This window comes from Lepus europaeus, chromosome 12 (genome assembly GCF_033115175.1).
Source record: "Lepus europaeus isolate LE1 chromosome 12, mLepTim1.pri, whole genome shotgun sequence".
Taxonomy (NCBI): Eukaryota; Metazoa; Chordata; class Mammalia; order Lagomorpha; family Leporidae; genus Lepus; species Lepus europaeus.
In genome coordinates, this window is record NC_084838.1 from 91,565,952 (window position 1) to 91,590,698 (window position 24,747).

At 51.5% G+C, this 24,747-nt stretch overlaps 1 protein-coding gene across 2 annotated transcripts in view; it reads right to left on the reverse strand.

The window, feature by feature from the left end:
• The window catches only part of FGD3 (FYVE, RhoGEF and PH domain containing 3), a 53,575-nt gene that overhangs the window by 20,364 nt on the left and 8,464 nt on the right, over nucleotides 1-24,747 (reverse strand). For both annotated transcript variants that reach the window (XM_062207099.1, XM_062207100.1), the window contains exons 2-5: nucleotides 11,545-11,661; nucleotides 10,407-10,890; nucleotides 1,623-1,712; nucleotides 866-1,002 (exon numbers count right to left, since the gene is read on the reverse strand). In XM_062207099.1, coding sequence (XP_062063083.1) covers nucleotides 866-1,002; nucleotides 1,623-1,712; nucleotides 10,407-10,841 — 662 coding nt within the window. In that variant the 5' untranslated portion in view covers nucleotides 10,842-10,890; nucleotides 11,545-11,661. The remainder of the gene's footprint in view (nucleotides 1-865; nucleotides 1,003-1,622; nucleotides 1,713-10,406; nucleotides 10,891-11,544; nucleotides 11,662-24,747) is intronic.

The window sequence follows — 24,747 nt, forward strand, 5'->3', positions numbered from 1 at the left end:
ATGTGGGTTTGACTTAAAGGCCACCAACGGGGGAGGGTCGGTAAGCAGCAGGAGTCCTGAACAAAGTCAAGAACGGAGCCGCAGAGGCCACCTGTGCATCCATGGGTTACCAGTCTCCAGGACCTGAAGGAGAAAGCCTGTCCCCACTGGTGGGGTCAAGGACTCTGTCAGCCCGAAGGCCACGCACTGCCTGGACTGCCCTGGGGGACACCGTGTGACCCGTTCTGAAGATTTACAGAGTGACCAGGCCCCACCCTGAGTGAGAGCTAAGGCCTGACAACCTCTGTGCTCTTGGGGATGCAGCTTGAACGGGCTTGGGGGACACCAAGAGGCAGCCAGGCCAGCAAAGGGATTCCCTAAAGCACGGAATCCCAGAGTGGGAAAATGTCTGGTGAGGAGAACTGGGGAGTCGGGGCCTCTCGTGCGGCATTCTATTAATCAGGACTTTCAGCTGAGCTCTCCCTCGCTAAGAACAGACTGGGGCAGCAGAGGGACAGAGGAGCCAGCTGCAGGGATGCTGGGCAAGGGTCTGGGGCCACTTTTGGGGAAAAAAACCTTTTTTTCAAGCAAAGATGGAGTGCGTGTGGGGAGAAAGAACAAAACCAACGAGCACTGTTTGTTCATGTTTGGCATTTCCAGATGTCAGATGTCACTTGAATCCCACAGAGCCCAGAGCAGGCCAGAAAGCTCCTTCATTCTGTGTTGACACTGAGTGGCCAATCATGGCCACCAACCAGGGAGGGGTGAGTCAGGACTCGACCCAAGACCGGGCAGGGAAGGGAGGCCCCCAAGTCCCCACGAGACTGTCGCCCGGGTGCCTGCCTGGCTTTCAGGCACATGGATCCCCACCCAGAACGCAACTCACCACTCCTCCGAGATGCGGGTCCGCAGCTCAGGCAGCAGGAACTGCCCGTGGAAGCGGTAGATGGAGGAGATGTTGGAGAAGATGCCCGTGGTGACCTCCGGGGGGATGCCTGCTTCCGTCAGCCTGGTGCAGAAAACCTGGGCACAGAGATGCCCACGATGGCCCCTGCACGTGCTGCAGTGCGGACACTGCCATGACCGGGCCACCTACAGCAGGGTGGGTGCTTGGGAGGGGGCTGCCATGGCTCTGTGACATCAACCTCGTGGTCTTCAGGCCAGCTTGCCTGTGGCTGAGGCACAGCATGCTTTCCCAGGTCACTTGCAAGGAAGGGAAGGCCCAGATGGCCTTCTCTGGCTTGTGAAACACAAACTGCCCACTCTGTCAAATCCTATCCATTGAGGCTTCATTTCCTGTGCTCAGAAGTACCATGTTGCTAGGTGGGCAGGGATGAGGGGCACCTACTGTCCCACCTATGCAGAAAATCATCCAGAAGCTACCTGTGTGCTCAGATAATGCAAATGCCGGCAAGAAACAACCCAAAAGTGACCAGACAAAACTTTTGCCCCAGGGCTACAAGCACTGAAAGTCAAAAATATGTTTCTGATCCAGACTTCTATTTGTCTGAGTTTTGGCATTTAAGTCTTTCATAACTCCCACTGTAATACCCAACCAGTGCTAAGAGATAGGCAGCTGGCCTCTGAGACTTCGCACTGCACTCTGAGTGGTTAAAGGTGGGCCCCCGCGGCATGCAGGTTACCTGGTCCAGCAGGTGCAGCCGCCTCACGTAGGTCTCCTCAGTTTGCAGGAGCTCCTGTGCAATGTGGAGCAGCTTTTGGGGGTTGGAGCCCTGTGGAGAGATGGCTGCAGCTCACCTGAGGGAGATGAGCCTGGGGCAGGCAGCACCCCACCATGGCTGCCTGCTGTGTGCCAGGATGACCAGGGGCCGGGAAGGGCAGGAGGGATTGGGATTGGGATGTGGTGCTCAGTTCTCATACATGGTGTCTCCAGGCAGGGTTCAGGAAAAGCACCACAGTGTTTGCCAATCTCCCAAAAGCTTCTTCAGCCCCGAGATGACTCCACCCGCCTAGGGCGTTCGCTACAGAGCGGCTTGCAGCACAGGTGCGTGGCCTGTCCGTTAAGATATCTACGTGCCATATCTGAGGGTCTGTCCGGTTCCTGACTCCAGCTTCCTGCTAACGCAGACCCTGGGAAGTAGTGGCGATGATCTTAATGGGTTCCTGCCACCCACATGGGGGACCTGGATTGACTTTCTGACTCCTGGCTTCGGCCCCAGCAGGGGGCCACTGAGGACAGCTGGAAAGTGCACCAGCAGATAAAAACTCAAATAAATAAAAATTCAAAAATGAAATATGTCACACGTGCATCACAAAGTGACATCAGCAAGACAGTTGGCTAAGAAACTGCAGGCCCTCCTTCCCTCACAGAGACATGGAATTAACAACACACAGACTGGAAATACCCCTCTGAGAAATCTAGAAACCAGGTGAGACGCTACAACATATGACTTCAAAACCAAGAAGGGATTCCAGTGAAAGTGAAGGAAAATTGGTGGTGTTTGGTGCACCTGTTTTAGTCCATTTTTGTTGCTGTAAGAAAATGCCTGAGACTAGATAATCAGAAAACAACATAAGCTTATTTCTCATAGTTCTGGAGAGCAGATGTCCAAAATCAAAGCATCAGCCGCTTTGGTGTCAAATGAACGTCTGGTTTCTGTCTGCAAATTGGTGGTCAGAGGCTGTGCCCTCACATGTTGGGGAGGATGGAAGGACAAAAGGCGGATGAGTGCTTTGCCTTGAGATGGTGGAGAGCAGAAGAGCACAAGAGAACGAACCGTTCTAGAAGGGACCTCCTCTCCCCCGTGAGAACTCCACTCCCCTGAGCTCATCGTCTCCTAAAAGCCCCACCTATTAATACTATCACAATGATGATTACGTTTCAACCTATGAACTCTGGGGTGTACATCAGACCATACTCCTCCCCTGTGCAGCACAGCACAGCACCACTGAGAAGAAACCTCCCATAACAGGACCCTACTGTCAGTGTAGAAGCGAAGAAGTGAACTACATGTCCAACACTCTGTGGACATGTGGACTCTGTGGACTGCCCATGGAACTGACCTCTCTCTCTTCCCTCCCCTGCCCCCTCTCCCCACTTCTCTCTCCCCCTTTCCTTCTCCCCTGCCTGCAGTGCTAATGAGAGCTGAGGGAATCTATTACCATTAGACACGGTCTACTAAAAAAAAACCATAAAGGGAATCCTTCAAGTGGAAATAAAAGGATGGTAAATAGTTACATGAAGCTAAAAGATAACATAGTTCTCCAGTAAAGGTACATACATGGTCAAGTATAATAACCTGAACTCTTATAATTTTGATGCATAGAATTTAAATCATAAAGGGGTCAGAGCCATGGCATAGCAGGTAAAGCTACCATCTGCAGTGCCAGCACCCCATATGGGTACTGGTTTGAGTCCTAGCTGCTCTACTTCTGATCCAGCTTCCTGTTAATACACCTGGGAAAGCAGGGGAAGATGGCCCAAGTCCTTGGGCCCCTGCACCCGCATGAGACATCTGGAAGAAGTTCTTGGCTTTGGATCAGCCCAGTTCCAGCCATTTGGGGAGTGAACCAGTGGATGGAAGACCTCACTCTCTCTCCCTGTCTGTGCCTCTCTGTCACTCTCTGCCTTTCAAATAAATAAATAAATCTATTTTAAAAAGAACTTAGATCATAAAACAAAAAAATTAATGTTGGTTACAGACTTTTTTTTTTTTATTTTATTTGTGACATCAACAATATGGAGCAGGGACAGAGGAACCAGATTGTAAAAGTAGTAGTTTTTTTATGTGACTAAAGTTGGCATCACTTTTTCTTTTCTTCATTTTTATTTGAAAGAGAGAAAGAGAGAGCACAAGAGAGAGAGGGAGGAGAAAGAGAGCGAGCTTCCATTTGCTGGTTCATTCCCCAAATGCCTCCAACAGCGGGGGCTGAGCCAGGCACTCAGTCTGAGTCTCCCACGCGGGTGGCAGGTACCCAAGTACTCAAGCCATCATGGCTGCCTCCTAGGATGCACTTTAGCAGGTAGCCAGATCAGAAGCACAGCCACTGGACCAAAATCTTTAAGTCTGTGTAAACTGGTCTAAAATATGTAAAGATGATTTGTGACATCGATACTAGGGAGCAGGGAAGGAGGAATCAGAACTGTAAAGGAGGAGAGTCCTTGTATATGGCTAAAATTGGCATCAAGAGAATGCTGTAATTTTAAGATGTTTTATATAACTACAGTGGAAACCACAGACAAAACAGCTAAAGAATATACACAAAAGGAAATGAGAAGCGGATCAAAGAACATCAATCATGAAACACACAGGAAGGCGGTAAGAACGGAGAGGAGAAGCAAAGGCTAGAAGACATTGAAAACAATGAACAACATGGAAATCATAAATCCTTCCCTACCAGTAACTACTTTAACTGTAAAGGGATTAAATGCCCCGATCAAAGGACATAGATTGGCTAAATGAATTAAAAGCAGCAGCATCCAACTATATGCCACTCATAAGATACTGTAAACCTAAGGACATTTATAGGCTGAAAGTGAAATAATGGAAATATTCCATACAAATGGTAACTAAAAGACAGTAGGAATGGCTACTCTTATACCAGACAAAATAAACTTTAAATAGAAAACTGTTACAAGGGCATGATGAAAGTGTCAAGTCAACAAGAAGGCATTACAATTATACATACTCATGCATCAAACCTCAGAGCTCTGAAATATATAAGCAGCTCTGACAAAATTGAAGGGAGAAATAGACTGCAACAAAATAATAGGAGGAGACTTCAATATTCCACTTTCAATAATAGATAGAACAACCAGACAGAATATCAGTAAGGAAAAAGAGGAACTGAACAACACTATCGAAAATGGGACAGATACAGAACACACCACTCAACAATAGCACAATATACATTCTTCTCAAAAGCACATGAACATTCTCCAGGATGGATCACATGTCAGGCATAAAGCAAGTCTTAACAAATGTGCAAAGTACCTTCTAGTGTCAGTGGAATGAAACCAGAAGAGAGTAACACAATGAAACTCACAGACACGAGCAAATCAAGTGACATACTCTTAAAAAAAACCAATGGGTGAAAGAAGTCAGAGAAGATAGAAAACACCTTGAGACCTACTGAAATCACAACACACTTAGGAAGCAAACGCAGTGCTGAGAGTTAAAAAAGGGGGCAGGCATTTGGCCTAGAGGTTAAGGTGTTGCTTGAGATGTCTGCCTTCCCTATCAGTTTCTGGCTCAAGACCCAATTCCAGGTTCCCGGTAATGCAGAATTTTGGAAGCAGCTCAACTAGTCAGATTCCTGTTACCCACATGAGAGACCCTGACTCAGTTCCTGACTCTCAGCTTTGGCCTGTCCCCGTCTTGGCTGTTGCAGGCATTTGGGGGAATGAACTATTAGATGGGAGATCTCTCTCTCTCCCCCCCTCCCCTCCTCCCTCCCTCTCTAAAATAAATAAGAGGAGGAGTAGGGACAAGGAGAAGAGAAGGGGAAAGGAGGAGAAGGTGGAGGAGAAGAAAGATCTTGAACTAACAACCTAACTTTACTTGTCAATAGAAAAAGAGGAGTAAGCTAAACCCAAAGCTAGCAGAGGAAGGAAACAGAAAGATCAGATCAGAGATAAATGATACAGAGAATGGAAAAACAGTAGAAAAAAGTTAACAAAACTGGGGGCTGGCCCTGTGGCATAGTGGGTAAAGCTGCTGCTTGCAGTGCCAGCATCCCATATGGGTGCCGGTTCGAGTCCTGGGTGAATCACTTCTGATCCAGCTCTCTGCTTTAGCCTGAGAATGCAGTAGAAGATGGCCCAAGTCCTTTGTGGGAGACCCAGAAGAAGCTCCTGGCTCCTGGCTTCAGATTGGTGCATCTTCGCCCATTGTGGCCATCTGGGGAGTGAACAGTGGATGGAATACCTCTCTCTCTCTCTCTCTGCCTCTCCTCTCTGTAATTCTTTCAAATAAATAAATAAGTCTTTTTAAAAAAATTTAACTTAAAAAAGGTAGGTTTTTGAAAGGAACAACAAAACTGACAAACTTTACCTGGATTAACTAAGAAAGAAAAGATGACTCGAATAAGCACAATCAGAAATGAAAGAGGGGGCATGACAACTGGTGACACAGAATTTAAGAGAATACTACCAACGACACGCCAATAAGTTGGTTAATCCTGAAGAAATGGATATATTCCTAGAAACACAAAACCTACCAAGATTAAATCATGAAGAAATAAAAAATCTGAAAAGCTCAATAATGAAAAAGGAGGCTGAGACAGTAATTAAATAAAGGAAAATCTAAGCCCAGTGGCTGCACTGGAGAAGTCTCCTGAACACGTAAAGGAGAACTGACCCACTCCTGAAATTTCTTAAACAGCATAAGAGGAGGGAGCACTTCCAATCTCACTGCACGAGGCCAGCGTTACCCTGACACTAAGGCTTCACAAAGACACTACAAGGAAACCACAGCTCAACATCCCTGATGAACACAATCCAAAAGCCTCAACAAAACACTGGGAAAACCAGATTCAACAGCAAATTGAAAGGATTATACACCACGACCAAGTCTGATTTATTCCTGGAATGCAACAATGGTGCAACAGACAAAAATCAACCAATGTGTTACGTCATTAACAGAACAAACAATAAAAATGACATGGCCTTCAGTTGACAACGAAGCTGGATGACAGTCAACACTGTTTTGTGATAAAAACACAACAAACGAGGAACAGGAGGCTTCCTCAGCATAAAGGCCACACATGAGAAGCCCACGGCTAACATCATCCTCAATGGTGAACATCTGAGCTTTTCCTCCAAGGCTAGGAATTCTCTCTACTTCTATCAAATATAGTACTGCAAGTTCTAGACGAAGTGATTAAGGAAAAAAAAAAAAAGGTAACCAAATTGAAAAAGAAGGAAAAAAATTAACTATTCACAGATGATCTTATACGTAGAAAACTCTAAAGATTCCACAAAAAACTACTAGAACTAATGAAGTGGGCCGGTATGGCAGCACAGCAGGTTAAGCCGCCACTTGCAGTCACCAGCATCCCATATCATAGTGCCAGATGGAGTTCCAGCTGTTCCACTTCTAATCCAGCTCTCTGCTAATGTACCTGGGAAGACAGCAGGTGATGGCCCAAGTGCTTGGGCCCCTGCTACCCAGCTTGGAGACTAGGGTGGAGTTCCTGGCTCCTGATTTTGGCCTGGCCCAGCCCTGGCTGTTGGGGTTATTTGGGAAGTGAAGCAGCTGGCAGAAGATCTCTCTCTCTCTCTGCCTTTTAAATAAATAAATACAATAAATAAATAGGGACCGTCATTATAGCATTGAGCGAACTATCACTTTTGCCTTTCAAATAAATGAATTTTAAAAAATCTTTAAAAAATCAGACCAATGAACCAATTCAGTAAACTTACAGGATACAAGATGAACACACAAAAATCAGCTGGTCTGAGAGCACAGACTTCAGACCCCGGGAGCCCTGTGCAGTGACTGGGCACACGCTCTCTGTGCTCCAGGGTGGAGAGAACTGCAGCCCACAGCCCCTGTGTTAACATCTGAGCAGAGCTTGACGAAAGGAGAGGGAAGGATACGTAGAGTATCTCAGTGGGGCTCCTGGGGGTTATCCTTGGATTCCTGGGGATGGGCCCTTCCTGGTTTGTCCTCTGTGCGCTCCTGCCCCTTGCACATCACAAGTGTCTCTGGAAACATCTGCTGGTCGCCAGATGGAGCCACATCCCCTCACACCAGGCATCACCCACCCCAGCCAGTAGTGTTCAGTCTCGTTCTTGGAGTAAGTGACCCAGCTTAAACCTATGTGTGGAAAAATGATTTTGTCTTACATTTACATTTTTCAGCTTTTTGGACAATCTGGGCTTGACTGGCTCATGTATGCACTTGCTAATTTGGTTCTGAGTCCTTTCTACCCCCACCCGGGAGATGGTGAGACCACTCCTCCCGCTTAATGCTACGTAAGTTACTAGGAAACTGCATAAGGCAGCAAGTAAGGGTAGGTCCCCAGGGCAGAGTGGCTTCAGGGCAGGGCAACCCCAGGGCCCTGGGAACAGAGGGGAGGTGAGTGAGGACCAAGAAAACCTCCCAAGATTTGGTAAGAAAAGCAGGGTGCCAGGGAAGGGGCACCTTCACAGGAACAGCCCTGGGGGAGACCAGGTGAGGAGATCAGCATGGAACATCTAGGACTCAGCCACATGATTCAGTCTCTCTGGGCCCGGATTTCTCTATTCAAGAGATCCCACTCCCAGGCACCTTCACACATGACCTTGAGAGGCCATACAAACTAGCAGTGCCCTCCATCCCCAGCTGACCTCACCCTGCCAAGTGCCATGACAGCAATTCAAGGTGCTAAGTGTTTAACTCTAAATGAGCTGCTATTATGGTACTTAACCCTGAAGGACACTCCCATTCAGAACAAAGGCACTGATGGGTGGGCGGAGGTTTAGCCAGGAAGGGAGCTCTGTTCTGGGAAGGGGCTCAAGCTGCAGTGTGTCCAGTGGCACCAGCCCAGCCCTCTGGGCCCTCAACACAGCGTTGGCTTCATGCCTAACCCATGTGTCCCCCATAAGGGCTGCGCGATTTGGGGGCCAAGAAGTGTGCTGATAAAATACATCCTCCATCTTTGCCAAAGCCTCTCCTTTATTATTTCGGCTTTCTTAGATTTTTTTTTTTTTTTTTTTTTTTAAGATTTTTGACTGGCTCATGTATGCACTTGCTAATTTGGTTCTGAGTCCTTCCTACCCCCACCCCGGGAGATGGTGAGACCCCCTCCTCCCCCTTAGTGCTACATAAGTTAGTGGGAAACTGCAGAGGTCCCGGTAGCCTCAGGTGGAATGGCATGTATCGACCATGTCTTTTATTATCTTCTGTATCTGCCCCTTTGACATCTGGGCCTCGCTGACCCTAGAGGGATGGCTGCCCCAGACGTGGCCAGTTCCTAGGGACAGTAACGGACCCATCTGTGATACAATCTTTCACATACAAACCAGCCAGTCCACAGCTCACACCCCACCTCCTCCACTGTGGGACTCACACCCTGGGCCATTGTCTTGCTGCCTCATTGCCCCAGGGCCAGACGCCCAGCTAGCGCTGCATGCCACAGTCCATGGAAATCAACCAGATTGGCCAATGCATACCTGCTTACTCCCTTCCTTCCTGTAGAAACCAAAACAGTCTCCTGACCCGTGTTCCCCTCTCCTCCTGATTGGCCCTAGTGCTTCCCCACGTGTGTGGATGTGTGTGTGTGAGGGGAGTGCACTGGCCTCCTGGGATCCATGAGTAACAAATTACCTGCTCCATGGTGGTTGTCCCCTGATCTTGCTGGCCTCACCATATCTGAAGAATAAAACCTGCACAGCATCTCCTCTTATCCACTGTTTCCCTTCCCATGGTTTCAGTTACTTGGAGTCAACCAGGATAATACTAATGAAAATACTAATATTTTGTCCAGACTCTTCCTAGGCAAGACCATAGTCATGTAGCTTTTATTAGTATCTTGTTACAATCATTCTATTTTATTTTCAGTTATTACTATTAATCTCTTACTGTGCCTAGTTTATAGACCAAACTTTATCATAGGTATCTGTGTACAGGAAAAAACAGTCTACAGGGTTCAGAAGCAGCTGCGGCTGTAGGCATCTCCTGGGGGTCCAGGGCTGTGTCCCCTAAGGATAAAGGGGGTGACTGTACTAAAACTTAGCCCCAGCCTTCTCTCCATCAACTAAGCTCGTGGTGGTCCAGGCACCAGGCCCTCTGCCCACCAGGTCTGTCTCCTGAGTCATGGCATCAGCAGCAATGTCACCACAAGGAGCCAGCAGGCCCCACCTGGTCACTTGGCAGCCTACCCACGCTGTGCTCCCTTCACAGAGGTGGTTTCTCCAACTCTAGGGCTATCTGCTGTGCTTCTACCTCCCCTTGGGTCCCAGAGTCCAGTAAATGCCAAAGAGAAGGTGTGCAGGCTCTCCCTCCGGGCAGGTCCACCATGCCAGGGACATACCTGCTGCTCAGGCCTCCACCCACGGTGCTGGGCCTCACGGGTCCTGCCCAAGTCTGAGGAGCGCAGAGCACCCAGCCTGTGCCACACCCTGTGGGTGATCCCCAGCATCTGCCTCGGTTTCCTCATTTATAAAGTGGATGACATTCATGCTACCTTCCTCAAGCACTCCACAGAGGGTGGCTGTGGGTGGCACCACCGGTAAGACTGACCTTTGTGCCTTCCTAGCTCAGGAGCTGGCCACACCTCATAGATGTGGAGACTGAGGCTCAAGGTAAGGGCACTGTCCAATGGGGCAGGTGGGCCTCATTGGTCATTCCCAGCAGACTTCATCCCAAAGTCTCCCCTTGGGCAGTGGGAGCCTGTGTGCCTCATTTCTGAGATGTGGGGCCCCTCAAACCCCTCCAACAAGGCCCTGGAACCCTCACCAGAACATAGCACAGGGGGCCTACCTGGGCCAGGCTGGCGTCCTCGTCGGTGCCCAGGGGGCTATGCTTGGGGTCGGCCTCCTCGCCCACGTCACTGTCGGCCTCCTCCGGGGGCACATCCTGCTGGGCCTGGCTGTCTGGGGCCGTCTCGGGGTGCAGCATGGCGGAGGCTGGGGAGAGCTCCTCGCAGGGGAAGTTCTCGCCGACCACGCTGGAGGACGGGCTGTCAATCCCGCTGTCCCGGTTGGGGATCTTGGTGATACAGCTCAGCTCCCCACGGGGGCCAGTGTCTGAGGCACTGTCCCCTGCCACAGCTGGGCCACCAGCGTCCCCGCAGGAAGCATCGGGCCTGACTGGGAGTGCTTGGAGCTTCCCCATGGAGGAGGTGCCAGGCAGAGAACTGGGCACCCCTGGGGGGACAGGTCCTGGGGAAGTTGAGGGCTTCCTGCCCAACTCCATCGTCAAGGCCGAGTTCCCCGAGCTCCTAGGGAGGCTGGTTGGCAGCTTCCTGTCAGGAGAAATGAGCCCAGCTTAAAGCAGCCCCTGCAGGTGGCCAACCTCACTGCCCGCCAACGGAAAGTCAGCTTGGAGGAGGCAGGCAGGGGCCACAGGCGTCGTGCAGACACTCCAGGCAGCTGCGGCGAGGTCCTACCGGGATAGGCTTTCTTCGTGGAATGGCAAATAGGGCAGATGGCAAAGGTTTTGTTGTAAAATGAAGTTTCTCCTACACACACACAAAGTAACACTGTGGCATAAAGCTCTCTGCCGCTCAGTGGGTTCAAAATACAGGCACAAAATAATGAGCAGCAGCGACCAGAGCTCACAGCGCTCATCCATCCACGTCCACAGTGCTTCTGGGTCCTGTGCTACCCAGCCCGGGCTGAGGCTCCCCGTCTCCTCATTCCCCAGACACGTTGAGGACATGGCCTCTAGAGGCCCCGGCCCTGACCGTGCCCCCAGGTCCCTGCTCAGGGCTTTGCCTCCACCCTCCCTCCCTCCCAGGGCCGTCTCACACCTGCACCTCAGCAGGAGCAACCTGGAGTGCTGGTCCTACTGACCCCTGAGGAGGGTCAAAGGTGAGATAAGACCAGAGGGGGCCTAGCAGTCCCTGAGATCGTCCCCTTGACCCATGACCAAAAGGGCCCCAGTGATGGTCACTTACCCCACCTGAGGCTGTCACCCTCCCTGACAGGGCTGAGGGTCGGCCGGCAGAGGCTGGAGGGACTCGCTGAAAGTCTCTCTCGCTCAGAAGGTCTGAAGTGGAGTTGACGAGGAAGTGCTGAGAAAAGGTTAAGGAGAATGAAAATCTCTTTCTGCAGCTGGCATTTGGAGCAGCTACAGCTTCCATAGGGGAGGGGACCCAGGTAGGGTACAGGTGTCCACAAGGCGGACACAGCACAGCCCGTCCTTGACCCCTGGCTGACACACACAGCTCCGAGAAGCGCAGGGGCCCATGGGCGGGCAGCATCTCGGCTCGTCTTAAAACTCCAGGTCCCCAGAATGCACTTGTCCTTGTTCAAAGGGGCTGTGTGCGGAAGGGTCACCTGGAACATGCAGGCACCTCTCGGGTGAGGACAGCTGCCAGCCCTCCTCGCCCACACCCCACACCCTCACCCGACACAATGAGAACAGTGTCTCAGAGTCCATCCCTCTTGTCCTGTGCGGCAGACGCCCTGAGGCAGAGCTCAGCACAATCAGGCTCCCGCAGTGTCCCCTGGGGCTGTGCAGGACCACCCACGTCCCCCAGGCTATGGGGCGACAGGTCCTGTGAAAGAGCACCTGAGGCCTGCACGGCTTCCTGTGTGTGTGTATGTGCGCTGCCACGCAGCAGATGGGTTTTGAGTGGACCTCTTTCAAGTGACCCCAAACTCGCTTCAGGTGGGCACTTACTATTGGCTACTGGTACATTCTTCACGAGCTTAATGGGGAGAAATATTAAGATTTCTAAACAGAAAATACATGTTTTGCTGCATTCTTCTCATAGCACAGGAGATAAACTCAAGTTTCCAGAAGTCAGACATGACACAGCAATAAAAACACGCACACGGAATGTGAGTCCTGCTCAGCCCCGGGGCAGCAGAACAGCAGAGGCCACCCTGGCTCCTCCCTCTTAGGGGAACAGTGATTCTGGCCAAGATGGAGGAACAGAAACCAGACTGACTCACCTGAGGCAGCACGAGTGGACAAAAGCCACAGAACAACAGTTGGCGAGACACTACGCCAGTTGGCAGAGCACCGTGATCCTTGAGAGATGGGAACAGGTGAGGGGGATGTGCTCGTGCTCAGGCCACAGGGGAGCCTGGGGAACTCTGAGGACATGGAGCTGGGAGTCCTGGAGACCAAGGCCGCCAAAGCCCGAAGGACAGGCCTCTGGAGAGGACAGCGGTCCACAGCGAGAGAACCCTAGATCCACAGAGGGACCCTCAGAATCTGTCAGCAGGAGCTATAGGGGCTGGAGGAGGAGCCACATGACAGGACCAGAGAGGGGTTACCCAGGTCTGCCGGGTTCAAACCAATCAGAGGGGTTACCCAGGTCTGCCGAGTTCAAACCAATCAGAGGGGTTACCCAGGTCTGCCCAGTTCAAACCAATCAGAGTGGTTACCCAGGTCTGCCGAGTTCAAACCAATCAGAGGGGTTACCCAGGTCTGCCCAGTTCAAATCAATCAGAGCGGTTACCCAGGTCTGCCCAGTTCAAACCAATCAGAGTGGTTACCCAGGTCTGCCCAGTTCAAACCAATCAGAGTGGTTACCCAGGTCTGCCCAGTTCAAACCAATCAGCCTAAAAAGCCCAAGGCTTGTAGAGCATGGGGTCACGTGCTTAGGAGGGTCTTGCCTCAGGAGTGGAGGGTAATTAACTCCATGTGCTGTTCTGGTCCTACTTAAAAATATTAACAGATGTTTACAAGAAGTCCAAAGGGTTTACAACTTAATTGTATCTCCAAGCCAAGCTCTAAAATACTCAAAGAATATAAACCAGCAAGGTAAAAGTCACAATGTCTGATATTCAATCAAAAATTACCAGGCACGTAAAGGGACCACATAACCCATAACAAGGAGGAAAACTGAAAACTGACCCAAAAGTGACAGAGATGTTGGAGTTTGCAAAGACATTACAAAGGTGTTATGCCTGCATTCCACTATGTTCACATGCTAAGTAGGGACATGAAAGAGGTAAGAAGGCCTACACCAGACTTCTAGAGGTCAAACTACAAAATGTGAGATAAAAAATTCACCGGTGGCAGACTCTCAGCCCATGGACCCACAAACTGGGGAATCGGGCCCCCTGTTGCTTGTGTCTCGTCTGGTTACTCCAGTGTCGCTGCTATGAAGGAAGTGGTTCAGCAGCTCCAGCTGGAGGCTGGACTCAACCGTGTCAGTGTCCCAGGCATCTCAGAGTTGAAACAGTTTTGCTCAACACCAAACCCTGCTGACTAGAGTATCTTCAGGTACAAATCCCTTCAGACCCCAGAAAGTCTGATGCTCTCTGCAGTCAAACCAATCTTTCAAAGAGTTCCCAAACCACTTCTCATTAGCTCTCATTTAAGAGAGCTAAATTAAAGCCTGTACAAAAGCTTCCCTTAACACACGAGCCACAATATACAAACTTCCACTTTTATTAGCCCTTAACACCTACCTCTGAAATTTCAGAAATTTTTATTTCACAAGGGTAATTATTTTATATATAATAGGAGCAGCATACAATAAAATACTTAGTATAAATGTGGAAAAAAAATACACTGGATGGGACTACTGGCAGATTGCACATCGTAGAAGAAAAACCAATGAATCTGAAGAGACAGCAATAGAACCTAAACCAAGGGAAACACAAACACACAGAGAGAGAGGGACACACACATACACAGAGACAGGAATAGTGAGAAAGAGACATAGAAGTGGAGAGACAGAAGCAGAAATAAAGACACATGGAGAAAAAGACAAGGAACAGTGCATTAGTGAGCTATGGGAAAACTTCAAACAGCACAATACACATGTAATTAGCATCCCAAAAAGAAGTGAGTAGGAAAAATGCTCATATTTGAGGAAATAATGGCTGCAGTTTTTATTGTATGACAATGACACCCCAGAAAGAAAAATCTCGTTCCCATCTTCTTTGAGGTATGCAGACATCGGAAATGTTGTTTCCAGTGTCAGTTTTGTTAGGACAAAAAGGGAGTACCAAACCTGAAGATGGAGGCCTGGGCAGCCCAGGTCGTCCAGAGGAGAGGGGTTTCATCATGCTGGTGGGGGGGTCCTGGAATTAGGATCATTCTACCTTGGAAGGGCTTTTGCACAAGAGCAGAAGAACAAAGAGAAATGGAGAGAGGGACAGGTAGAAGATGAGCCACACAGGTATATTAGCAACTGGGCAGAGCTGCCCCTGACTCTTCTCCACCTCCCTACCCCACCCAAGCTTCATCTGAAGCCACCCTACTGGGTTGGCAAGGCCACAACCTAGAGTCCAACGCTTTCCCTGTCTGTAGACACACATGCACATGCACACACTCATATATGCACACACATGTGCCACACACATGAAACATGTAAACACACACGCATGCACATATTTGACCGCATGCACACACACACAATATGCAGGGTTGTGGTGAGCATCTTCTCACGCTCGTTCACCAACAAGTACCCAAGGTATACTTTCCCTTCCCTTAACACGGGGTCAACTTGGTGAGGCTGACCCAGGCCGCAGCACTTGGGCACTGGAGCCCCCTTGGTCTTGGGTCACTGACACACATAGCGCTGAGCAGGGAGATCATGCAGCAGAGGGTCAGTTCTCTCTCCACTGGCATCCTCCAGCAAGGTCCTGAGGAAATGTCGACCTGCCTAAGAGAATGATCCGGCGCCCACTGCAGACTGGCCAAGGCTCAGCCACAGGTAGCTGAGGCTGGCACCACCCAGCAAGGGGGATTCCACAAGTATCAAGGCATTAGTACTGTCTATGTGGCTCCATCGCAGTAGCCGTTGGACAGGAGTAGGGTAAACGCTGTTGTCCCCACTCCTGGAGCCCCTAGAGCCCAGCTGCCATATGCGATGGGTGGGCCAGCACTGCAGCTCACTAGGTTAATCTTCCACCTGCAGCGGTGGCATGCTGGGTTCTAGTCCCGGTTGCTCCTCTTCCAGGCCAGCTCTCTGCTGTGCCCTGGGAAGGCAGTGGAGGATGGCCCAAGTGCTTGGGCCCTGCACCCACATGGGAAACCAGGAGGAAGCACCTGGCTCCTGGCTTCAGATTGGCACAGCGCGCCGGCCATAGCGGCCATTTGGTGGGTGAACCAATGGAAAGGAAGACCTTTCTCTCTCACACACACACTAACTCTGCCTGTCAAAAAAAAAAAAAAGAGAGAGAGAGAGAGAGAGATGGACGGAGACAGTCCCATGGCCCACTACAGGAGTCTGCCTGTCGGCCCAGCTCCAACATGCCTCTGGGGGCAGCATGAGAGCATCCCCTGCTACAAAAAACCACCACAGCGCTCATGTGCCTTACTGCCTGTCCCTAACCACAACAGCCCAGTGGTCCCACACCAGTGTGTGCTCCATAACTGCGTGCCAAGGGAGTGTAGGTTTTTAAAATCATCTGCACATCCTGTGACACCCTCCAGTCTAAGGGGGACTCTGATGTCCCTCCCCTGAATATGGGCAGGGTTTAGAGATCTGCTCTAACCAGAGGGCAGCAACCACCACACAGAGAGGAGCACTGGCTATGCAAGGAGGCTACATGGTACGTGCCAGTCAATAGCCTGCAGCAGCCAGACCTGGAGCTGCGGGGGAAGCCTTGGAGATGGCCCGGGCCTGCTGCCGAGAGCTGCCATCTGTGCCACTGGCCCCAGACTCACCAGGGATGATGATGGGGTAGCTGTGGCTTCACTCTGCCTTGTTGAGGGCTGGTCAGTTTGCAACGGCTGGCCCCAGTGATGCTAAAAGTGATGTGGGCAGGTGGGGAGCTAGCAGAGAGGAGCTGAGGTTTGACGGCACCGCCCCGCTGCAGCCCAGCCCAGCCCACCACATGACAGCTCCAGCCAACCCATGTGGCAGTGTGGCCTGTGTGACAGCTCCAGCCAACCCATGTGGAAGTGTGGTCTGCGTGACAGCTCCAGAAAGCCCCGCAGAAGCCCTGGTCAGCCAGCACAGCAGCTTCAGTTGACTCTTGCATGATAGCCTGGTCTGCACTGCCCAAACCCATCTTCCATGCACCAAGTCCCTCACTCCCCTGACTCTTTGTAGCAGAAACTGTAAGTTCCTCAATGCGGTAAACTTAGAACCAGAGCCAGCTGGAGATATCCAATAGAGCTACAGGCTATGTTCTGTGGATGATCTTTGGGTCATTATAATGTTATTATAATAAAATTACCATGGCTGGCACTCCCATTCCCAGCATGCACTTGATGCCATGACACTTCTACAAATTCCATAAAGGCCACAGAAATGGGCAACACCCAAGCCTTGTCCAAGCTCCATCCTCTTTGTTTTTTCTTTTTAAAGAATTATTTATTTATTTATTTGAGAGTTAGAGTTACAGACAGTGAGAGAGAGAGAGACAGAAAAGTCTCCATCCGTCAGTTCACCCCCAAAATGGCTGCAACGGCCGGACCTGCGCCGATCTGAAGCCAGGAGCCAGCAGCCTCCTCTGGGTCTCCCACGCGGGTGCAGGGGCCCAAGGACCTGGGCCATCCTCCACCACTCCCCCAGGCCACAGCAGAGAGCTGAATGGGAAGAGGAGCAGTCAGGACCAAAACTGGCGCCCACGCGGGATGCCGGCGCCACAGGCAGAGGATCAACCCACTGCACCACAGTGCCGGCCCCATCCTCTTTGAATATTTAATTAAGCTCCACCCCAGACACCATCCCTCCTTTTAGTATAAAAGTACACACCCACCTTTGAGCTTGCCTGCACTTATTTTTTGAGTGTACACTTTTCCTTTGCTTTAAATAAATTTTGCTTTCCTGCTTACTTTTATCTATGTCTCTTCCTTGAATTCCTACTTACGACAGAGAGAAGAACCTGGACCAAGCCTAGACAGGGGGCATCCCTATAACATAAGGACCATCAGGCAATACCACGAGGGGCTGTGTGTGCACACCTGCAGCCCACAGGCCACAGGTTGCCTCTGGCCCCTGTACAGCCTCTGCTTTGCTTACCTTTAGTGTGTAGTTCCAAACCTACTGAGGTCATATTAGCATGCCCCAGAGTACAGAGTTATGCCTGGGAGAAATGCCCAATGACCAGTGGAATTAAAGCCACCCCATGACCCAGAGAGGCTCAGAAGCACAAGAACTGTCCCTGGGGTCTCAGCCTGGGAAACATTCTGGTGGCCACCAGTCTGACCAAAGGTCTTCATCCTCTCTGCCGAGCACACAGTGGGGTCCCACAGCTTTGGAACTGGGGTGGGGGTCAGCAGGATCTTGGAGCAGGACAGGGAAATGAAGGCAAGGTGGGCAGGGAGAGGAGGAGGCAATCAACATGGCCCCTCCGGTTTGCTCGCAGTAGCTCCTGACAGTGACCTGTGCCTGTGCTGTTAAAACAACCAAATCCTCTTCAGACAACTTAGAAACCACAGAAAAACAGAAGTCAGTACAAGTGACCTGCGGCCTTTGCAGTGAGATGATGGCTGTGGTCAGGTGGTTGGGTGGCCAGGGCATGGCTCTCCAGCTTTCCAAGTGGGGCTTCTCGTATAGCAGTTGCACTTGTCCCTGTCCAGTTGCCAACCTGTGTCTACCAGGTGCCCTCAGGAATCGTTTCTCCCAAAGGAGGTGAAAGCAGGGACTTGAACAGATATTTGCACACCCATAGTCACAGCAGTGTTAGTCACAAGAGCCAAAACGTGGAAGCCACCCAAATGTTCATCAACAGATGGATGGATGGGGGCCGGCACTGTGGCACAGCGGATTAACGCCCTGGCCTGAAGCGCCGGCATCCCATATGGGTGCCAGTTCAAGACCCGTGCTCCACTTTCTGTACAGCTCTCTGCTGTGGCCTGGGAAAGCAGTGGAAGATGGCCCAAGTCCTTGGGCCCCTGCACTCGCGTGGGAGACCCAGAGGAAGCTCCTGACTACTGGCTTCGAATCGGTGCAGCTCTGGCCGTTGCGGCCAATTGGGGAGTGAACCATTGGATGGACGACCTTTCTCTCTCTCTTTCTCTCTCTCTGCCTCTCCTCTCTGTGTAACTCTTTCAAGTAAAATAAATAAATCTGAAAAAAAAAAAAAAAACAGATGTATGATGAATAAAACCTGGTCCATTCATAGAAGGGACTATTATGCAGCCTTAGGAAGGGAAGGCATTTTGACACATGCTACAACACGGATGAGACACTTGAGACCTCTGTGCCCAGTGAAACAAGTCTGCCATGAAGGTCACCCACTGGGATTCCACTGAAGCAAGGTCCCTAGTGTAGTCAACTTCAGAAGGAGGAAGCTAAATGAGGCTGCCAGGGCCCAGGGGAGGGGGAAGAGGGAGAGAGTGTTGAATGGGGACATAGGCTTACTTGGGATGACGAAAACGTTCTGGAGATGGATGGTGGTGAAGGTTACACAACAACATGAATGTACTTAATGCCACTGAGCTGTACACTGGAAATGATCCAGATGGCACATTTTATATGCTGCATCTTTTTTTTTTTTAAAGATTTTATTTATTTGAAAGAGTTACAGAGAGGTAGAGCCAGAAAGAGAGAGAGAGGTCTTCCAACCGCTGGTTCACTCCCCAAATGACCTCAACGGCCAGAGTTGAACCGATCTGAAGCCAGAAGCTTGGTCTCTCATATGGGTACAGAGGCCGAAGGACTTGGATCATCTTCTACTGCTTTCCCAGGCCATAGCAAAGAGCTGGATCAGAAGAGGAGCAGCCTGGACTTGAACCGGCGCCACAGTGCTGGCCCCATATATGCTGCATCTTTCCTAACTCTAAGGTTTTGCTTTTTATTTATTTGAAAGGCAGACTGGCAGAGAGAAATGGAGAGAAAGACAGAGACAGAGTTTTTCTAGCTGCTGGTTTATTCCCCAAATGGCTACAACAGCTGGAGCTGGGCTAGCCTGAAGCCAGGAGCCCAGAGCTTCATCCAGGTCTCCCACATGGGTGCAGGAGCTCAAACACTTGGACCATCTTCTGCTGCTCTCCCAGGTACATTAGCAGGGAGCTGGAGCAGAATTGAAGCAGCCAGGTCTTGAACCAGACATCCATATGGGATGTTGGTGTTGCAGGCGGAGGCTTTACCCACTATACCACAACAATGGCCCCTAGACAAACTTACTTTAACAAAAAAATGCATTCAGAAGGCTCTCACCAGAAATTCTGTGAATTTACACCAAGGTGACTGATCCCAGGATGGGGCAGGCCTGGGTCTGTGGGCATCAGGCTGGGGTCTGCATGCATGAGGTACAGAGCGCAAGCACCATCCTGGCAGCCCTGCTACCATTAGACATGCAATGAATGGTTGTAGGAAATGCAGGAACATTTCCTGGTGGTTTGCATTCCTGAGACCAAGGTTTGCATTCCTGTCCCAGGTGGCAGACATGGGGTGAGGAGGAGGGATGGAGCCTCCTGCCAACTCCGGAGGGTGAAATTAACCAAACCTCTAGGAGGCCCTGCCTGTACCCTCCCCTGCTCTGGCCAGAGGCCCATTCCCTGGGGGTTTTGAGACATGATGGCCAATGCAGATTGAGCCTGGCACACAAGCCCTGTGTGTCCACCTTGCCTGCTGTGTAGCCATCATTGGCCCCGAAGCTGTGCATCCACCCTGTCCTGTCTGGACAACTGCAGACAGGCCTGACTTCCCAAAGTCTCAGATTCCCCGTCTGTAATATGGACACAGTAACAGTCCGGTAAGGATTCTAAAAGCCTGAAGCCAGCACACAGCAACCCTATCCCCACACTGGCTGTTTTGTACGTTGTCAGCGGCTCTGACAGACACAGGCACAATACTTTGTCATCAGATGGGACAGAGTCAACTGAAGCACTCCCAGGCCTCTGTCACCAGCTGCAATGTGGCTCAGCCATGGCAGATCAGTGAGATCAAGTCAGGAGCAAGTCCAAGATCTTTGCTAAGACCTAGAATTGGTGGAAATACACAAACAGCGGCTGGTGCCGTGGCTCAACAGGCTAATCCTCCGCCTCGTGGCGCTGGCACACCGGATTCTAGTCCCGGTTGCCCCTCTTCCAGGCCAGCTCTCTGCTGTGGCCTGGGAGTGCAGTGGAGGATGGCCCAAGTGCTTGGGCCCTGCACCCCATGGGAGACCAGGATAAGCACCTGGCTCCTGCCTTTGGATCAGTGCGGTGCACTGGCTGCAGCGCACTGGCCTTGGCAGCCATTGGAGGGTGAACCAACGGCAAAGGAAGACCTTTCTCTCTGTCTCTCTCTTTCTCACTATCCACTATGCCTGTCAAAAATAAAAAAAATTTAAAAAAATAAAAAAATATAAATAAATAAACTTGTCTTTAAAAAAATACACAAACAGCAAGCCCAGGGAGGCACAGGGGCCTCAACACAGAGCCACCTCTCTCACAGGGTTTCCATATAGGGGGACCACCACCATAATATAATAAAATCTCAATCTTTTAACTAAAATAAACTTCTTCCCTACATAAGTAGCTATACACATAATAAAGCAAGCAGAATCCCAGGGGCTGTGCCGGGATGGATCCCACAGCTGGTGGGGGGTGTGCAGGCACTGGGTTTCCTTCAGGTGGTCAAAGGATAGGGTAGCTCAGGAGGAGGTAGGGAAGCCTCCAGGGTCCTGCCAGTCCAGGGGAGAGACTGGGGCCACAGGGAGGCTGAGGAGGGGTGATGTGGGTGGCCCAGAGGCCAAACGCCTGACCCGTACAGGGTGGAGGAGGAAACTCCTAGTGCCTGAATCAGGGTGCACAGCAGGAAGAGCAGAGGGCAGCGAGGCCATGCATCCATCTCACCCGCAGGGCTGGAGGCTCTGTGGGCACAGGAATGGGTAGTTTGTCCCAGACCCACAGGTGCCTGCTCCCACTTTCTCAATAACAGCACAGACCCAGCTATGGCCAGCATGCACTCGTCTCCCTGCTGGACACCTGTCCCACTCATCACCCTCCAGGACCCACAGATATCTGCAGAGCAGAGGACCGAGTGCAGACAAGGAAACATCAGGGATGAGTGAAGGCCCCACAGCTCTTGTTTCCTTCCTGGGCTGGCTCGGTCCCCACTGGCTGACCGAGCAGACATCCTGCCCAGAGAAGACAGGGACAGACGGGCACTGAGTGACCAGCTGTGCTCATCCATTTGTCCTTGTTCATTGTTTCCAGTATACACTTGTCCTTGAGCCTCCTGCGTCCACCAGAAGGTTGCACAAACCCTTCTCATTTGGGCTTCACATCTAGCCACTGCTGCCGTGGATTCTTTGTTCACTTCCTGTGCCGTGGAGCCTCGATTTCCCTTTCTGGACATGGGTGTCATGATGGACCCACCAGGGGCAGGGTGGAAATGGTGCAGTAGAGCTCCTAGCACATAGACCTCCAACTCTTACAGTCACCACTAACCCACGAGCTTCCCAGAGCGGCAGAGACAGGTGCAGCCTCCCAGCACAACGTCCCCATAGTCAGACGCTCTCAGTGTCTGTGTACACGGCGTGATCCCGTGTAGCCTGAGGATCCTTTGCCCACCTTGAGGGTACTGGTTTCTGTGCAGATGCAGACACCAGCCCCCCAGGAGCGGAACCTGGGCCCGTGGCCTGCCTGAAACAGCCCAGCTGGGGACAAACCACTTCCTCCCCTCAGCACCTATTGGCTCCACCCAGCTCTAGGGCCACTGAGTGAATAGGGAGGCTTAGAAGATCTGTGCTGGGGTTCAGCCAGAGCTCTTGTAGGCTGGGGGTGGGGGCTGAAGCATCCTGAGGGGGCTCCCTGTGCTGAGCCACATCCAGCCGGGCATTGGCAAGGTCTGGAGTGAGCACATGTGTCCTCTGCTTGGTGGGCTGGTGCTGTGCAGACCCCACTCTACAGACTGGGACATCGAGGCAGAGTCTGGGTTGCCGCCCAAAGTCATTCCCCATCCCGCTGCCCTGTGCTTGGCTTCTTCTTTTTTTTTTTTTTTTTTTAAATTTTTGACAGGCAGAGTGGACAGTGAGAGAGAGAGACAGAGAGAAAGGTCTTCCTTTTGCCGTTGATTCACCCTCCAATGGCCGCCGCGGTAGGCGCGCTGCGGCCGGCGCACCGTGCTGATCCGATGGCAGGAGCCAGGTGCTTCTCCTGGTCTCCCATGGGGTGCAGGGCCCAAGCACTTGGGCCATCCTCCACTGCACTCCCTGGCCACAGCAGAGAGCTGGCCTGGAAGAGGGGCAACTGGGACAGGATTGGTGCCCTGACCGGGACTAGAACCCCGGTGTGCCGGCGCCGCAAGGCGGAGGATTAGCCTACTGAGCCACGGCGCCGGCGCTTGGCTTCTTTTCTCCAGTGCATCTCATGAAGCCCCAAGTCCACCTTTCTGTCCTCCCTGGGGGGGAGGGGGGGCAACAGCGACCCCCACATCTCTCCCAGCACTCACTGACTGCAGAAACATGCACACACACAAAGGGGCTGCTCCTCCATCATGATCATGACAGGGACCTTCACCCTGCAAACCCCTCAGGGTCCTGGAGCCTGGCGCTCTAGATGCAGCCACACTATGTGCCCTTGAATGTGCCCAGTACAATCATGGGGACACCTGGGTTGTTCTGTCACTGCCACTGTGACCCAGCCCACAAGCCTCTTGAGGTGGCCTTTCCACTGCCCCCACTGTCTGGTCTGAGACAGGCTCTGAGGAAGCCTGGCAGATTCTGTTCTTCCCAGTAGCCCTTGCGCCCACTAAACTGCAGACAGCAAGGCATCTTTAGGTGCTCCACTGCAGGAGGGCTCTGGGGGTGTGTCTGGGACCATTCTCCTCAGCTCAAGTGGAGGAAGACCCACTGCCCCCACCCTCAGCCTTGGCTATGCCTAAGCCAGGTCCTGCTGCCTGAGGGGACACTGAGGGCACAGGAGGCTCCACTCAACATATTAGAGACCCAAGTTGCCCCACATGGTCAGCACTGTCCACAGAGACTTTTGCACCTGCCATGCTGACACTCACAGTAACTGACTTCTTACAGCAATGCTGAGGAAGCCACAGCAAGACAACAGGACGAGACAAGACGCCACTCACTCGGCACCACGGGGCAGCTTCCTGCCTCAAAAATATCTGTCTCTTCAAACGTCTCCTGCCCTGAGCACCTCCTGCCACCCCACAGTCCGCCTTGCGACACCAGACAGGACCCAAGAGCTCAGCCAGGATCCCAGGAACCCAGCCCCACTCACCGCCCTCCCGAGGGGGAGCCTACCTTTCCTGTGGAGCTCAACTCCATGCACCAACAAAACACAACTTCCTTTTTCTAGCTTTCACAATTTGGGTCACAGAACGATGGCGTATTTGCATTTCCGTGTCATTGCGTAGCCTGATGGGGGCTTGGCTTGCTGGTCCTGGAAGTGCCTGTTTGCCTAGTGACCTGAAAAACACCATCCTCTGGGCTGGTTAAAGTTTAACGGGTGCCTGGCAGGGCCAGTGCACTCGTGGACCGCCCACAACTACCCTCCTGCTTCTGCCCCAGTGGGCCTCTCTGGGCAGATTTGGGGCCGCAGGCACCTTCAGGGAGGACGGGTCAGCAGGCATTGAGGGGACATGTGGGGGTCACACAGGCCTTCTTTGGGGCTAACAATGAGATGGCCATGGGAGCTGGGAAAATGAGGAGGCCCTGCTGGCCACAGACAGAGGATTTCAAAGTGTTCCCAGCCACTGAAGCTGGAGCCTCAGGGAGACCTGGCAACAGAGGCTGTTCGGGCAAAGCCCAGCGCCTGCCTCCTCTACCCAGGTCCTCCAGGAGGGCTCCTTCGTTGTTTTGGAAGAGAGTCTATAAGTAATGGCACAGGGGTCCTTTGAGGCTTAGATGGAAAAACTGACTGGTAATGTCTTCTTTTTTTCTTTTTTTTTTCATTTATTAAACTTTTATTTAATGAATATAAATTTCCAAAGTACAGCTTATGGGTTACAATGGCTTCCCCCCTCCTTTGTTTATTTGAGAGGTAGAGAGAAGTAGAGAGAGAATGAAAGAGAAAGAGAGAGAGAAAGAGAGAGAGAGATCCTCCATTCGCTAGTTCACTCCCCAAATGGCCACAACTGTTAGAGCTGGGCTGATCTGAAGCCAGGAGCCAGGAGCTTTCTCTGGGTTTCCCACATGGGTGCCGGGCCCCAAGCACTTGGGCCACCTTCTACTGCTTTCCCAGGCCATAGCAGAGAGCTGGATTGGAAGTGGAGCAGCTGGGACTTGAACTGGTGCCCATGTGGGATGCCAGTGCTGCATGTGGAGGCTTAGTCTACTATGCTACAGTG